Here is a 17,954-nt window from a genome sequence, read left to right on the forward strand (position 1 = left end):
AGGATGCGTCACAGCTAAAAAGTTCCAATTCCTTAAGATCGAACCCCATGGCTAAAAAAAGATAAAACAAACAGATGCAGCCAGTTAGTTACATATTTCTAAAAAAATTCAAGTCAGTTTGTCAGAGGCACCTACAGTGTTTTAGCTTCAACTGGAAAACATGTACCTTCGGTTAAGGTCTAAACAGTACAAAAGATTGTCCCATACACCTGGCTTTGCTACAAGGGTGCCTTCAGAAGAATTATTCCAGGAACACCACGTGTAAATTTGTGGATAAGTATTTTGAAGACTTTGAATTTAAGGGATTCTCCTATTTTTAGCTAGATAAACTACTAAACATCATGTTTAGTTATAACCTGGAAGGTATGGCTCCATGGTAGTTTAATAAAAACACAATTAAGCCTATTTTTGAGAGGCCTCGAGGCACTTTCATAGTCAATGATAAGTAACACTAACAAATGAAACCTAATAAAGCCACTAATTTGAGCTGTCATTCCTTTTCTTGTTCTCTACTTCTTGATTTCTTCAGTTACCATAATGGTATTTACAGACAGAAAACAAAACAAATATTGGCAGCAGTTCCTCAAAGTCTTTGTTGACCCAAACAGCAAATGCTTCAGAAAATTCAGTGAAACATGCCTGCCATGCTATCACTTTGAAGAATACAGTACAGTCCTTTACTGCAAATGAAGGATGACTTTAAAATAAGAGATTAATACAAATATATTAAGTGCTCATTACTAGCATTTGGCAAGACAAGACAGTGCCTCTGAATACTTTGGAGATTTTAATGTATTTGTCAAATGATCAAGGCAGGTGAAGTTAAGCAACAGAAGAGAAGAGGCTTGTGTTCTCGTGTGCTCTGCAATCCCCCTTTTTAAAAGGGCCACTAAGGGCTGGCAAGGCAGAGATCAATTGCCTGTGTGACACACTTGAGCTATCCTAACAGTTCTATTTGAGATTATGATACATTTCCCAGGCAAACCCTAAACACTACTTAAACCTGGATGAACACCTGCTTTATTTTACAATACCCTTTCAAATCGGACATACGAAATAAAACAGTAGGGTTTCAGCACAGAGGCTGTAAGAAACCTCAAATGTTCAAATTTGTACAAAAGTAAGGAAGGAAAAAAAAAAATCACAATCCTAAACGCAACACAGCATCTTGCCAGATCCTCTCTGCACCCTCACCAAAGATGGATGCCAAGAGGCTTCATTACATGAAGAATTTTAGTTGCCCTAACTAGAGAAAAGAAAAAAGGGCGTTGACTCTTCCCCTTCCACCCTACCAACATTGACACTTCCTTCAAAAAAATACTACATCCTTTCTTCTGTTGTGTTACTGAAGCACATGCTTGTAAATCAAAAAGAACGATCAAACACTCAGGACTGTGATGTTCTATTGGGCAGTGGTAACATAAAGGCTTGCTACAGTACATTAGAGAATAAATTCAAGTAGCGTGCAAGTTCCTTGCTTAATCACAACCATCGAACTTTTAAGTTGACAGTAGACAGTATCTGCATCAATTGCTTGAACTCTCTACAGGGTATCACACTACTACTATACCTCAGAAATTATATGACTGAAAAATCAAAGGGAAAGAACTCATAGCTTGCCTTGTGCACAGAGTATTACAAAAGCAGAGATGTTAAATTGGAAAAGATTTGTACACTTTCTCTTCCATGGAAATATTTTTGCATAAAAGGACAACATAACTGAACAGGTTAGCAGTGACAGAATTAAGTTCCTTTTCTTCAAAGCATCTATATCTGCTATGGTAACGATACCTCTGGTCAGAGAGCACAGCACTTACAGCTGTGCGTGCATGCATGCCATGGGGAGGCAGGGGGAGCAACTTTGCTTTTACAGAATCTCCATAAAAAGTAGTCTTGCTTTCTTCTGTCAATATGCATCATTAGAAACGTAGCTTTTCTGTAATACAACCCACAGTTGGCAAAAGAGTATTTTGATTACTTAAACAACTGGGATTTTCTCTCTGTGGGTGTATGCACACAGTTACAGAAGCTGTGTAAAAACTAGAGAAGTAAAATGTAACCTCTGGGAGAGGTTCTCAGACCAAGTTCAGTGCAAGTTCACTCCAACAGTGACGTGGCTATTGCACCAGTTGGTAATCTCCTTGGCAAAAATTCTCCCTCTGCTTCTTTGTTACATCAACAGTTGATCCTAACTGGTCTCCTCTCCTCACATGCATCAGTACTGCAGATCCCCCTTCTCTAGCACAAGGCACAGTAAAGAATCAACCACTAATGACCTCACAAAAACTAACGCAAACAGATATTCATTGGCTTACAGAACAAGGAAAATAAATCTAATTTGAGGCTTCTGTCCTGTAGCTTAATGCAAATGGGTCCTATAGGACCCCACAGAGTCAGAACCAACTGTTATTTCTCAGATCACCTACTTCTAATTTAATTTTCTATTTGATGTGCAGATTAAAACAAAACAAAACAAAACAAAACACCCAAACCCTGTTATTATTTGTAAGCAGAACGCTTAGGGAAGAAAAAAAAAATCCTACGGAAAGGAACCTTAAGTCAATGCATTTCATAATGATGTATGTTGCAGCAAATGCCATTTTGCAGTCAAGTCTGAGATCAAGATTTGGGCTTCATTACTAATCTGAACACCGTATTAGTTTGCCAAATACTGAATGAAAGGGAGAAACTTTGCAGAGTAGAAACTGATCCCAAGGCAGCAATGCTCAGACAGGAATGCTTGATTGTATCAAGCTCCACATAAAGGGCAAATCTTAGGGGGATTTTTACTAAAGCAGTGTAAAGTACAACAGCCTATATTCTCTGGTTTATTATTTCATCAAAGAGAACTCCAAAGATTTGTTCAAACTTTCTTAGCCTGTGTGTCTTTTAATAAGTGACTAATGCTTGTGGTTAAATTAAACAGATTACTTACACCATAACATTTTCAACTTTGAAATAGTTTTGACTCAGAATGGAGAAGAGATGATCAAAATCAAAACTCTAAACTAAAACTATTAATCATCTCCCGCCAAATCTTAATATCAACTTTGTAATGGCACGCTTTCCCAAAACAACTAAACCAAGAGAGTTAAACCCAGATTATGACAGAATAACATGGAAGATGGAACAAGCCCAGGCTTTGACATAAAATTGGTATTTTGAACATTCTCTAACAGACTAAACATAGAATGAGTTAGGTTGGAAAGGACCTTTGAGATCGTCAAGTCCAACTGTTAACCTTACACTGCCAGGTCCCCCACTAAACCGTGTCCCTAAGTGCTTGATGACCCTTCTAGTGAGGAAATTTTTCCTAATATCCAATCTAAAACTCCACTGGTGCAACCTGAGGCTGTGCACCAGTATATCAGTGTACAGGGAAAAGAAAGTAAATGATCAAATAAATGGTTGTACATCTCAAAGATTCCTAGATACAAAAAAAAAGACCAAAGTGACAAATTCAGAATCAATACATCTAATATGGATGCAAACCAGCACAGCCTTCTATATTGACTAAAATACAAAAGCACAATGAAAATGCAAACACATTTTAAAATAGTGAAGAATAAGTAAGCAGCAAACACAAAGATATTGTAACATACTAAATATGTGCAGAAATGAAGCAGGTCTTGCTGGATGTTTTCAGCTTTTAATGTAGGTGTTGATGCACCAAACATCTCTGAAGGACTACAAAATATGCACTATTTTTTTCTGAAGTCTAGTGCTTCAGTTATTCCAGTTTTTCCAAAAAATCTGCTTCCTTGACCCATAGGTACTTTCCTCAGGGTACTAAGATTCTAAAATTCATAAAAGTATCTAAAATTTTCAAAGCTTACCTGAAATAATCTAGTGAAGATATCAAATTCAAAAATTGAAATGTAGTCATTGCAGGTCAAGTCAATAGTAGATTTAAGAGCCATTGCTTCCAAACCAGAGCTTATCTGATGAACTTCATGAAGGCACTGCCTGAACACTTTCCATGGCACTATAGTTCTGTGAGAGGGGTAGAAATAATAAATTTAATAAAACTACATATTTAAGATTTGATACCTTATTTAGACATCAGAACTGGACTTATAAAGAAGTGGAACATTAATTTGGTTTCCCTACAGACAAAAAAAAATAAATAAATCAAGTTCTCTGAAAGCAGCCTAAGCAAATGAAAGAACCGTTTCTATTCCTATAAACATGGTCAAATAAAGCGTCATTTATTTTACATTGAAAAATATTCAAGCTTCTTTAGGAGGACAACTAAAAGAATACCGCAAAAACCAAGATATCCTACCAAGCAGGTGTAGCAACCAACCTCACACCCTCTCAAAGGTAATGTAAAGGACCAGCTCTGTGCTTGGTAAAGAAGTCCTTTCTTTACACCTTCTCTTCTCAGAATGATAAGCATCAACTTACTATCTACTCTGATGACATTTTTTATAGCTAAAGCACATAAATACAGGTCAAATAACCTGATAGCCATCAAAACCAGAAACCACCGATACCAGCCCAAGGCCTGTCATAGCCCGTGACAGTGACATTAGTACGTAGGTACATTAGGTTTCTACATTAGTAGACAGCAGTGAATGTGAGGAAAAGGTAGGGAATCAGAATAGAAGACAATTAAAATTATCCTCTCTAATACAAAGTCATGTTCTGTCAAATTCAGTTTCTATATGCACAGTCACAGATAATGCACATTAGTTATAATGCCATCCAAGTGCTTCTATTTGGAATCTGACATGAGGCTGATCACTCGAAAGTGCTCTATTTTATCACTCTCAAAACTATGAGAAATTGTCCAACAATAGCAATTCTTCTTCTCATGTCATTAAGGCCAAATCCAAATTTTGCAAAGCCAGAACACCCTGTCTTTAAAAAGTTCTGCCTCACATTGAGAGCAGACTATAGGATAATTTTAAATACATTTTAATTAATCAAAATATAACCAACATATAACTATTAACCAATATGTAACTGACTTAAAATCTCACACATTCATAATAATATTTTGTTAATAACTGCTAAAATGACAAAAGACACAGGCCTCAAACTCATCAATATTTCCTGTCATTTTTACTAGCTCACATTGCCTTACTTATATAAGAGCCAAAACATTTTATTCTAGTTTCTCCAACTATCTTCTTATGTGGAAATATATATTACTTTGTAGCGCAGTACTGTGAAGAAAAATAAAAAGACTGGCTGTATTAAGTTAGACCTGAATAAAAAATATTATGCAGTTAACCTAAATTAAAACAAGCAGTAATTTTAAGTACAACACTAAAGACATGCTCCTGTATTTCTACCACATCAGGCATTCACTGCATTTGTAAGCAGAAAGAAATCTGCATGCTACTTGGACGCTTATATTGAGAAAGTCATAAATGATAAAATGTGAAGTGTAATAGATCTCAGCAGATACTTTCGTCTGCGTACGAAAAACAGGAAACCACAGAGCTGAAGAGAGATACCACATCAGATCCCATTTGAAAAAGAATGCACATCAAATTTTGATTATGGTGAAGAGAGAATGAAATGCTGCACTGAGTTCAGAGAACAAAGTTGGAAGACATCAGTGCTTCTGGGGTGTTAAATTTGTCTTAGTTCAAGTGCCTACCGCATATTTAGTTCCTGTACCTGTGGCTCTATAATGTTTTCTGATTCTCTTTGTAAACCACCCTCAATGGTTACAACACTGGGTTCACGCTGAAATGGAGTTCAAAAAGTTTTCTGGTTGCTTTTCTCTTGTTTGGGGAGGAGGGAAGGGCTGGGTAGGGAGTTTGGTTGGTTGTTTTGTGTGGGTTTTTGGTTTTTTGTTTGTTTTGGGTTTTGTTTTTTTTAAGGGTAAATACAATGACTCTTAAATAAAAGCCAAGGGAGTACCGATCAGGAATTATTACAGCCACACTACATCTTAAAAACTGCTTTTTCATGCCTCATCTGAGACATTTTCATGAACGCACGTTCACTAGATGTGATTAATAAGCAGGATCTTTTGCCACCTGTTCACTAACACCCTGCACCCCCAAAACCCCAACAACAGAGAAAAACAAAAGTCTTCAGGAGAATGCTTTTAGAGCTCTGTACTTTAGCTAAGATAGAAACCAGATGCTGGGAAATGAGTGATTAGCTAATGAAATAACATCTAAAGTTATTTTGTGGGACTTCTCCAAGAACAAGTGTCTGAGAAAGTGGTGGCCTCACTTTAAAATTCACTAAATTCAGCAGATTTTTTTTTTTTCCTTCAGCTTTGTGGTATAGGTCTTTCATTTTCTGCTTTCTTAAACAAAGGTGAGACTTGGTTTTGAAAGACATTGACTCCTATTTCTCTGAAGCTACTTTTATACGGCTATCATTCTTAAATACTTTCAAATAGCACCAGCCAGGGATTGTTTCTCCCTCAATGTCTCTCTCCAGTTTATACATACAAATTGCTGCGCTCCTTTGAGAGGCTGCAAACAGCACAGGCTCACTCAAAACGTGGGTGCTACTGAGTTTTCACGAGGTGAAGAATCCTGCAACATCCCCTCCTCCTGCTCCTACAGCGCTGAAACCTGGTGAGCCTCCAGGCAGGCAGAGAAACACCCTCTTCTGGGAGACATCTAGGAGGGGGTCACACAGAATGATGGCGATGAGGGGATGAAAGTTTTTCATAGGCAGCTGGCGAGTTGAGCTTCTGTTTGAATTAACATTTCACTGCTGTCACTTTCTTGTGTTTTAGCGGATACACAACCTTTGAAGGCCCCTCTCCATTTATGAAATCTAAAGAGTTGTTTTAATTGTTTGGAGAGGTAGCAAGGGCAGTGGGAAGGGGAAGGGAACAGGACCAATCAAACCAAGGTTGAGATTGGGACTGTCCTAGTTAATAGCATGCTTCAGTTGTTGGTTAAAAATACAGATGATATATTTAAACAGAAAAAAATACTACCTTTATAGAAGAGAAAAATAGCATCCTGTTTGCAACAAAATACTGCCTGCAGTGCTCAGCTCCTGAACCATAGAAGATATCTCCTATAAATATTCTCAGTGATCTTTGTCCTTATAATATTTGTTGCATCATGCCCTAATGATACCTTGCAGCAGAGGCTGGCAGGTACTGTGCACACGCCTCATGCTATTATGGCTGACCTGTGGACACTTGTCTAGGAAGAGAAGAGTTAGTCAGCTCTGCTACAGCTCATCAGGAAGATGTGAGCTGACATCCCAGTAACATTAGTTCTCTGCAGTATTAGGTTGAGGAAGAGCAATGTCTCAGTATTTTGGGTACTTAATGGCAGTTACGTAAGCGATCCCTTGCTGTAGAGCGCACATGACACCACCTGCAAAAATGTATCTGGGGAGCAGCTCACGCGAGAGGATGGTACTGCACAGTGACTGTACTTCCCTCAGATGTTTGATGTGCAAAATTAAGAGCCTTACTACATGTGCACACATTATGAACAGACACACCCAGGGCTTTGGTAACAGTCGCCCTTTTTAGAATTTGGGGAAAAAAACAGGACACTGAAGTAATACAAAAATATCTGACTACATTACATGTACGTACTGTACATGTACATTATTGTGCTGTATGTTGCTTTATTATCATCTTTAATTAGTTCAAAATCTTCAGAGAGATAATTTTAAAAGGAAAAAAATGAAGGAAGCTGAAACACACACCTTATACAGCAGGAAGAGGCTATGGAGAACATTTACAAGGAAAACCTACTCTCTGTCCACCAAACTTTTAGGAAACTTTTCAACCATACTGTGTCTTTGCGCTGCCTTTCATCATCATCAGACAAGAAGCAAGCCCATACCAATTTAAGGCAAGAAAACAGAAAATAAAACAAATGATCCTGAATAAATTTTCCTGAAGAGACTTTCTGCACATATCTTACCTCTCTCAAAACAACAAAACTATTTGTGTTGTGGCATATACCTAGGGGTTGTCTTCTTATTTAAAAGTCTTGTCAAAAAACCTAAAATAAGCCATTTGTTCCCCAACCCTCTCAAAATGACACTACTTCTCCACATTTCTTCTGCAATAGTAAAATGAATAAGCATACTTGAAGAATAATGATTTAAAAACATGTTCTGATAGAAGCATAAGATTTTAAAATATACTTTTATATAGGATGGTATCTATTTACTATTAGTGACACATGTCAAAGGGAAGTGTTACTCTATAATCTCAAATACAGAGTTTTAAGTACCACCCACACAACTTCCATATGCCTGAAGGACAAGGATTAGTGTCCAGCATGTAATTCTCAAGCAATTTAGCAGAGGAATTTAGGTCCTCCCTTCCCTCCTGCCCTGATCATGTGTATATAGGATTTTCTTAAACTCCCTGAATGTCGTTGCCTTATTAAAAAGAAAAAGACATTAAAATAAACCTGGAGAGGAAGCAAATATTTTCTGAGCGTGCAGACTACAGCACTTCAGCAGAACTGCAGAGATGCAGCTATTCTGGAATGTCAAGTGACGCTGCTCCCATTCGAACCAGAGCAAACCACAAGCACGTCTAGGAAGGCAAACATATACCTGTGTAACTTACACTTACAGGGAACATTTTTGTCTGCAAGAGACTCTCTCAAATGCTGCCAGAAAACATAACATGAAAAGGGCACTACTGTATCCAGAGCAAACACAAAAATATTCAAGCAAATACCAACCCAAACAGAAACAATATTCTTTGCAAGTCTGCAGTGAGCAATGTGGATTTTGGTTTATCATCACCGAACAGAGCATTTTAAGACTGCTGCTTCAGTTTTAAGTGAGAGGCCACATGTTTTCATTGCGCCTGAACTGCAGAGCAACGACTGACACACAGAAGGCTTGAGAAGTTCAGTCCTAAGGGAAAAAAGGAATTCTGCCATATCGTGCCAACAGAATCGCTACATAGTGACATCATGCAGAACAAATATAGATAAAACTAACATGACAAAAGAGAAGGTAAAAGAGAAAATGAGCCTTAAGAAATGGGGAAAATATACCACCAAAAATATCCCCTTCAAAAGCCGCATCACTGGACACTGCTGGAGAGACAGCAAGTTAGTATTTCTATAAGGGACACAGGAAGTCAGCATTTCCTGAAGTGTCCCCAAAGGGACAGACTTATCTATGTATTTCCAGCTCTGATCTCTAACCACAAATCCAAAGCATACCCATGCTTTTGCAGGTCCTTTTATACTTAAAACACTGCCTCTCCTACCTATCCAGTAAGAATCTGTCCTCCTCCCTCACAACCTTCAGTACCAATTATTACAACTTTCTTTTCTCTATCCTTTGTAATACAATTTTACTTCATTCTTAGGCACCCAGAATAGCTGTGAAAAGCATTGCCCTTTTTCTGGTTTTTAATCATATCTTGCAACTTTCCCTTCAGTAGCTCTTCCCTGTGATATTATCTATCTTCTTGTTTAAACTTGTTTATCTTGTATTTGTATGACAACGATCTAGTGACATTTACGTTTCGCTAGCACCCAAGGAACGGTACACCGTCTGTCTCTAGCTGACGTTTTTAAACAAGGCTACCAATAAGCCTATTTCCTGTGCTGCTGATCAGTCAAGGGAGGAACCATATTATTCTAAAAGCCCCGTTCCCTGTTTACTTCCTTCTCTTTAAAAGTTCCTGTTGCCAAAACACCTGTCTTGATGGTGGTGAAGGCTATGGCACTTGGATCGCTGCCTCTTCCTCTTTCATTTCTCTTTATCTTTGGCTTCCCTTTACACCTCAGTTCCTACTCAGATCTGAAGCTCTCTTGGCCAGGACCATCTCTTCAGTCCATGTTTTTACAGTGTTCAGGTAACAGTAGGGCTCTTGGGCACACTCAGCAGCCAGAACAGGAAATCAAGTACTACATTAAGGGCATCAACAAGGTGTTAAAACCCAGCTTATCTGAGGTGTCACTTTCTGATGGCTAAATGTTTTCAAGCTAAGTTGTGCCTTGTGGTCTGCCTGTTTTACTGCCTCTTCTCTGAATCCAAGCCACAGAGGCTATGTCTGTTCTATCCTGAGCCAAAAAGCAATGACCACAGCAGAACCACAGCTATTCAAAATCAGAGTAGCAATCTGAAATGCCCTGTTTAACTGCTACTGAGAAATCAATAGCCACACTTTTGCTTAAGTTACAATGAAAAATGTATACTTTTTAGGCCTCAGCTGGGAAAAAAAGTATCCAAGCTTTAAAACAGTAGCCTGTCTGACCCCAGAAGTGAAAGAATTTCCATTTCTTAGGAAACTGAAAGGTGGGAGGAAATAAATTTATCTGACAACAGTAACAGAAATGCTTTCAATTTTTAAGGTTTCACAATGAAGAGTAAACCCTTAAAATTTAAAATAAATAGCAGAACTATGGAGAATTGAAAATCTAAGAACATTGACATTTTGCTGCTGATTCATTCTGCAACATAAAGACAGCCACAAATCACAGATTTCAATAGTTACAAAGCCCTGTATGACTTCACTGCAGCTTCCAAAATTCAGAGGCTGCAAAGATCTGTTAGGTCATCTTGCTCATTCTTCTCCTCAGCTCAGGATTGCTCCCAGTGGTACTGTGCACATTTTTGCTCAGAACTAGTAGGAGTTGTAAGGTGCTACTAAAATGAGTGAGGAACCAAGGGAAATTAAAATCAAGCACTATACGGTGATAAAATGTGAATAATGAAGAAGCTATCAGATTGTGCTTTATATGCATATTTACAGCCCACTGGGGGTTACTGAAGTAACTGTAAACAAATGTAACTGCTGATTACATGTCTTACTATTTCATGGTTCCATTTAACATTACTGTTTAGTTGTACATTTAACCATCATTTGCTTCAGCACAACTATAAAGGTAAACTGTGGGTGAAGATTCACTCCACTACAACCACTTACTCCAATAACTATTCTAGAAATCAGTACAAATTTAAAAAATGTCTTCTCAATTTCGCTGCTTTCCTGCTTTGGACACTACCAAGTTGTCTTGGAATGGAAGTTAACCTAAAATCTTGACCATGCTGTAAAGTATGTGTCAATTTATTCCTTAGTTCTTTTCCATACAGCTCCTATATTTTCTTTAAGAGGCTCTCTTCCTGCTCATAGCCTATGAATATACCAAAGAGCTCCACTGTCAGCCTACTCCAGTCACAGAATCACAGAACGTTAGGGATTGGAAGGGACCTCAAAAGATCATCTAGTCCAATCCCCCTGCCGGAGCAGGAACACCTAGATGAGGTTGCACAGGAAGGTGTCCAGGCGGGTTTTGAATGTCTCCAGAGAAGGAGACTCCACAACCTCTCTGGGCAGCCTGGTCCAGTGCTCTGTCACCCTCACTGAGAAGAAGTTTCTTCTCAAATTTAAGTGGAACCTCCTGTGTTCCAGCTTGTGTCACTTACCCCTTGTCCTATCATTGTTTGTCACCGAGAAGAGCCTGACTCCATCCTCGTGACACTCACCCTTTAAATATTTATAAACATGAATGAGGTCTCCCCTCAGTCTCCTCTTCTGCACTCAGCCTTTGGAAAGTTCTCCCTCATTCCTGATTTTTGTTTTGTTTTTGATGTTTGATTTTGTTTTCATAAAGCTAATCCAAAATTATCTCTATTACCTCATCTCCCCGTCAGCTTTTCTCTGTCAATAGAGCAAAACCATCCCAGGCCTTCTACTTGGGTACTGCTGACCCACCCCCAAATTTGGATACATACTGTACTTTGCCCTTGCAGAGAAATAAATTCTTTCTTCCTTCATCATACTGCTGCTGTCCACATTCACCTTCCACATAATAAAACTCTCATTATCTCCCACTTTCATTTATCAATCCTCCCTGTACATTCCTAAAGTCCACATTAGTCTCTCCAGACCCTTTCCAAACATCCTATCGCTTCCAAGGTTTCCCCTTCTCCTCTGAAACGTGATACTGGAAAAGCTCACAACTACAAAGGCTCTGACTATTTACTCCTTTTGCACTCTCAGCCTCCATTAGGGCTGATCATTCCAGTTATCAGTGTACCTGCTGCTCTCACAAGTCCCATAGCATTCTCACCAACCCAGACTCCTCCAGCTACTGCCGTGATCTAGAAGTTTTGTAGAGGTGCACCAGAAATGCAAAAGTTGAAGAGGTATCTGAAGGCCAAGAATGTCTGAAGTTCTCAGCATGTTGTTCTGATGGAGTCATTCAGTTTGCTTGCTGAGTTCTACTTCTGTGTTTTCTCCAGACAATTCAAAGAGCAGCGAGATGCGTTATCATCTGAGACTTGAAATACTTAGTCTAGACATTTATCTTGCTGATGAGTTTGGAGTCATTGAACATACACCTGACTAGCTCTAAACACTAAAAGAATGACTGTATCCTACGATACTTACTAATACAGGATGAATAATTTATTAACAGCTGCACAATTCTGCAGCAAGTGTTCAGACAGGCAAATGTAACAAACCAGCAAAATTAGAAGTTCCCCACTCATTGGGGAAGAGCAGTGAAAGAAATCAGACAGAGAATTTATTAAGTTACAAAGTACACTCTTGGAAATTGTATCTTTTGGATTTTATTCCTCAGCAATTTATAACATATTGCTTTCTATATCAAAAACTGAAAGACAGAGTCGACTTAAAAACATAAATGGCTATTGACCTCCTTCTTACTATTTAGAATGTTTCAAATTGTAAAGGAAAAAAAAAGACATTTCAGAAAGAAATCAAGGCAGAAAATGGATTACACAAAAGTTTCTAATTCATTATGTTTAGAAACAGAAATATTATTTTTATAACGATATTAAGCTGAAACAAATCATAAATTGATCTAGTAGTTCCAATTCCCGCCTTCCCATCAGATCAAACAATGCATCAAAATTACTTCTTGTGCTACAGTCTACCCATCAAAAGCCAAGACCCAGCACAACTTACTTTCTATGCAAGCTCTATTCTTGAGCTGCATTACTTAGTGACCTCAAAGTAAGGGCTGCTTTTTGCAAACAAGTGAGGTCTCCAGGCTTGCCCTGTAAAATAGAGATGCAGCCAGGGAACAGACAATACAGTTCCTCCCGGTGCTTCTTCATTCATACTGCGTACCTAGCCAGAGCTGGAGATTTCAGGTAGTCCTAGGGTCCTATCTTTGGTGGTTAGTTTAGAAACAGATTTTATCAGCTGTTTGCAGCACTCAAAATCTTTATGTAGGCGCCGCTTCTAGGGAAGTGATACTAGCGTATTTGCAAACTAACTTGTCATAACATGCATGCTGTAAAAGATGTGGCTCGCAGGCATCCCTGCCATATATTTCTAAATGGATTAGAAAATTATTAATGTTTAAAAAGCTTCAGGCATTTTGTTTAACGAAGATATTAAACATACTGCCAAATAAACATTTTTTTCATCTGTTTATTTGACATGCATGCTGTTACATGTTTTCCAGTTACTTAAGCACAATTAACTAAACCTGAGATAATGGCAAGGCTGCCAAACACAGATCAACTGTTCATTGCGTAGCAGACAGGTAACTAAAACAGCTTCAATTTACAAAAAAAGAGTCAGTAGAAATAAACTAGAAAACAGCAGTAACAACGTTTATTTACCTACTCTGAAAGTAAAGCACTTGTTAAGACAGAACTCACCAGGCTATACCAGATGACCAAGGTTACATATGCAATTAACTGGACATCCCCAGACTTGATTCCTAGGCATTTTTGGTGCACGGATACTTTTAAAAAACAAACAAACCCCCTTCACCTTCTACCCCTACCCTACAAAAAATAACATATCAAAGTACATACTGAGGGGAAGGGGAGGAGGTCAGAGGGTTAGTACTGAGAGTTCATAGTTAAAGTTGCATTTTATGAAATTGACGTAAGCAAGAAAAAAAATAAAGCATAAAAAGGCACAGCAAGAGCTCTGGGGCCTTCAAAAGGATTGGAAAGAAGTGCTCCAGGGGATGCGTCAGGAAAGAGAAGAGTTGCATCTGAACAAGAGAAAGACGAGGGTAGAGCTGAGATGTTCAAATGGACCGATGGAGTTGAAAAATCCTCCTTACCACCCTTGTTCTGTTAAAAATCTGTTAATGTTACAGTATCCTATTTCAAGTACCTATCTATTGTGCCATATCCCAAAGGAACCTGGCAGGACCATTGGAAGGTAACTTGAAGGGAAGCACTTGACTCTCACACAGAAAAGTCAGCAGAGAAATATAAAGAGGTTCATGATAGTGAGTAGGGAAGCCGATGAAACTCATGAAGATGAAATGATAGAAAGAAACAGCAGTTTGCAGAAGATGAGAGGTGTAAATTCCAATGACAGAACTGCAATTTGCAACCAAGACAGCTGGGGAAGGTCATTCAAGGACAGAACAGAAGAGAAGGAGCACGAAGAGATTTAAATTCTGAGAGCTGCTAAGTGAAGGGGAAACAGAGAGGAAGAGAAAACAGAAACACTGAACAAAGTTGATAGTTAGTAATTTTTTCAAAGCTCCTTGTTTGTTTTTCTTTCTTTGACTGACATGATTTTTTAAAGTCTCATCTGATAGAGACATGTCATGTAAATTAATCCTTCAGATAACCTTATCTGAACTTTTGTAGGTATTTTGAAGGTCATCTTCACATTAAAACGGGTAACAAAAAACATGGTCAGATTCCTTTCCTCTAACAAAAAGAAGATTGATACAGCAACTTGACCACACTCTCAATATTATCTACATAACAAAGAAGTTTGAAGAAAATTAGAAGACTTAAGTTGCCAGATAACACTACAGTGAAAGCTGAAAGCTAGTAGTAGGTGTGTTTAGACTAACAAAAAAAAAAAAAGGAAGTGAAACTGTTGTAAATTCACACCTAACAGTATTAATTAGCAAAAGTGCCAAGCCACTACACTGGTATTCTAAATAAAGAATGAAAGACTTATTTTAAAGAGCTGCTCTTGCTCAGAAAACATAACAGGTTGTTGCAGGAATTGTTCTGTGACTTGCTATCACAGAATCACAGCATGTTAGGAGTTGGAAGGGACCTCTGAAGATCAGCTGGTCCAACCTCCTGCTAGAGCAGGATCACCCAGAGTAGGTCACACAGGAGATCATGTGTGGTATCAGACCTGTGTCTGATCATATCTGCGCAAGATACCAGATCTGCTGACCATAATGACTGCTCCATCATATTGTGAAATACACGAACCTCTCGCCTCTCCCTCTTATGTCCCTGTTACGCTAATAAGCATTCCCCATGAGAAGGTGATGAAGCTGTGCATCTTCTACTAGCCTGTATCTCTACCATAAATGAAACTGTTTCCCAGAAACAACAACAGAAAAACACCACACCTGCCTACATTTACATGTTCAATATCGCATTTGCTATAAGAATTTCATCACATATCTACAAGTCACACTTAGCATTCAGTTTATGACCCATTCTTCAAAAATAAGCTCCTCAAAAACGTGCTTCTGGTTAAACCTTTCAACATATCTGCAGTTATTCTATTTTTTTCTGTAACAGACCTTGAACAAAAGGAACCATTAGTCCCCTCTGACCACGTCAAAGGCCAGTACAGTAGTAGAAAATTTAGTTACTTAAAAACCACTAAATATTGTAGTAGTTCAAAAGTCAAAGATGTGATAAGGAAACATAATGTCCATGCAAACAACGTCAAGTTCCTAATTCACACTTCAGAGTTGTCATTTGTAGAAAATGTAGACATGATTTGCCATGAATATTATGAAAACAACATACTCTCTTCACCCAAGCACGGAACCAGTAAACTTCCTGCAATGTTGTCTAACTTATGCATGAGTGTAAGTTCCCTGTACACAAAAGCCCATGCATTTTTATTCACCTTTTGAATGAACTACAACATTGGGGAAAAAAAAAAGTTTAATAATGAATATTGCAATTTCAGCCAATTGAACGACACAGACAAGAAATTACCTTTAAAATGCCCACCCACATACTTAGAACCATTACTTGGATTTTTGAAAACATTCTTTTTTATGTTTTGAATAGAAAGAATTATGGTTTTTGCAAAATGTTGATACTTACTTATCTCCAAAGAATTTTCTCCAGAAATCTGCAGCATCGGCTTTGGTGATACGAAAGTTATCACCCTGGAATTGGCCATTTGGAAAAATAGCCTTGATTTCTGCTAGCATGTGGCTGAAGATGAGGGACAGCTTTGTTAAGTTTCTCCTGTGGATATAATAAGGAAAAAAAATAAATCACACGATTAAAATTGAATAAATTTAATCCATCAGTATCTCATATATCCTGCATATTTGTGAAATAATCACTGTGAGACAAGAAATATGCTGAGCTTTCAATTGAAAACACAAAGAAAGAGAGATCAGTAGTTTGTGTTTCCATGCACTTCTGAGGATGTATTTATCATAGGTCTCCACGAATATAAAATAATTTGTTCAGTAACAGAAGAGATTTGAGTTTGCAACTGCATATTCCACATATCTTTCTGATCCCCATAAACATTAAGCCTGTGTGCTTCTATTTCATTTAAACACTGCAGTAGCAGGAATTAAAACTAATTAAAGAACTAATACATTTTTAAAAACCAAAACCACTACACATCAAAAAACTAAGAATATATTTTTATATGTGACATCAAACATATTTCAGCCCAGGTTTCTAGTAATATAAACACAGCATTGGACCAGGTTTACTCTTTTTTCCTGTATCAATTGTATTCTTTTTATTAATTCCAGCTTTCCCTTACTGCGGCTACTTCCTATTCTCTTTTTAAATGGCTTCTCTTTAGTTAAAACTTGCTTTGCATTTCCAGTGGCATGTTAGAAACAAAAGTCCAACTTCTTGTTATCAGCTCACTTCCATAGGTTTTCCAGACTTGTATCAGTTAATAAAAAATTTACTTTTTGGCACAGAAATCCCATTTAGTACAGTGCAAAGACCACAGCATTCCTAAATGCAAATGATCTTTGTGTATGGAAAAATCTGTGGGAGATGGCGGGGAGAGGAGAGGTAAGAAGCGTAAAGTAATTTTCATAGGAGTTTCTTTCTGGAGATTCTTTAGATGATCCTTGCAGTAAAAATGGGGTATTTTCCCACCTCATAAATGAAATAGACACAATCCAAGAGATGAAACAGTTTCTGATGAAGGATTTGTATCCTTATGTACTCTAATGAGTTAGAAGTGTCCTCTGTCAAGCCCATTCAACTTTCACAATCTCAGATACTACTAAATAGTGCCTCAAACAGTTTAATGAAAAACATAATGCTTATCAGTCATGTAATTGTTAACTGCTTATAGACAGTATTTCAAATAAATTCAAACTTATTCATAAGTCCCTGGTCATATGAAAAGATTAAATGTTAGTCTTCCTAAACGAACACTCAGCACTCAAGCAGCAATTATGTCAGCTAAATTTGTGAACAGCTAATTATAGAGATTCCTGTGGAAGCTGTCCTGCAGATTTTATTACAGATTTTGCTACCAGGAAAACTATGATAAAAATAGTTTTTTTTGAAAACGCAAGAAATTTAAAACAAAAACTTTAAAACAAACCAACCCCTGATGAATATACTCTCTCTCCACTCAAGATTCAGAATGGTTGTAACACTAATTCTTTCAGTCCTTTAATTCCTGCAGTGTAATCAGATGTCTCTAATTATGATGCCCAACTGTTCCTTATTTTCTGCATTTGTTCCTTGCTATCTCCCTTCCTATTTCCTTTGTACTTTAATTACACACACGTGTTCTCTATTACTGCACTCCTCAGAACTCCAGCCTGATGCAGAGAGCAAGCAACAGCTATTTTAATGTGGCTTCCTCAGCTTGCCCTAGACCCAAGATTAAGGAAGAAGCTTTCTGTGCTCAGGACAGATGGGAACAGGATTCGCTACAAGTTTGAACAGAGCTGTCTCCTGCCTGGTACACCATCTATCTGCCTACATTAGCAATGTAGTGTGCTGCAGGGGTTCTTCTCAGGTACAAATTTACTCACTGAGCTTGTTGGGAGACGTGAGGCTCAAGCCCTGTAGTGACCTAAGGGATG

At 38.0% G+C, this 17,954-nt stretch overlaps 1 protein-coding gene across 1 annotated transcript in view; it reads right to left on the minus strand.

Moving 5' to 3' along the window:
• LOC104541117 (E3 ubiquitin-protein ligase CBL-B-like) overlaps positions 1-17,954 on the minus strand; it is a gene marked incomplete at its 3' end in the record, with an annotated part of 86,734 nt that overhangs the window by 6,628 nt on the left and 62,152 nt on the right. Inside the window, 3 exon segments of the mRNA XM_010185091.1 lie at positions 1-51; positions 3,837-3,993; positions 15,973-16,119. The exon segment at positions 1-51 is cut by the window's left edge and continues 18 nt beyond it. Coding sequence (XP_010183393.1) covers positions 1-51; positions 3,837-3,993; positions 15,973-16,119 — 355 coding nt within the window.

Source organism: Mesitornis unicolor, unplaced genomic scaffold, assembly GCF_000695765.1.
Source record: "Mesitornis unicolor isolate BGI_N332 unplaced genomic scaffold, ASM69576v1 scaffold13805, whole genome shotgun sequence".
Taxonomy (NCBI): domain Eukaryota; kingdom Metazoa; phylum Chordata; class Aves; order Mesitornithiformes; family Mesitornithidae; genus Mesitornis; species Mesitornis unicolor.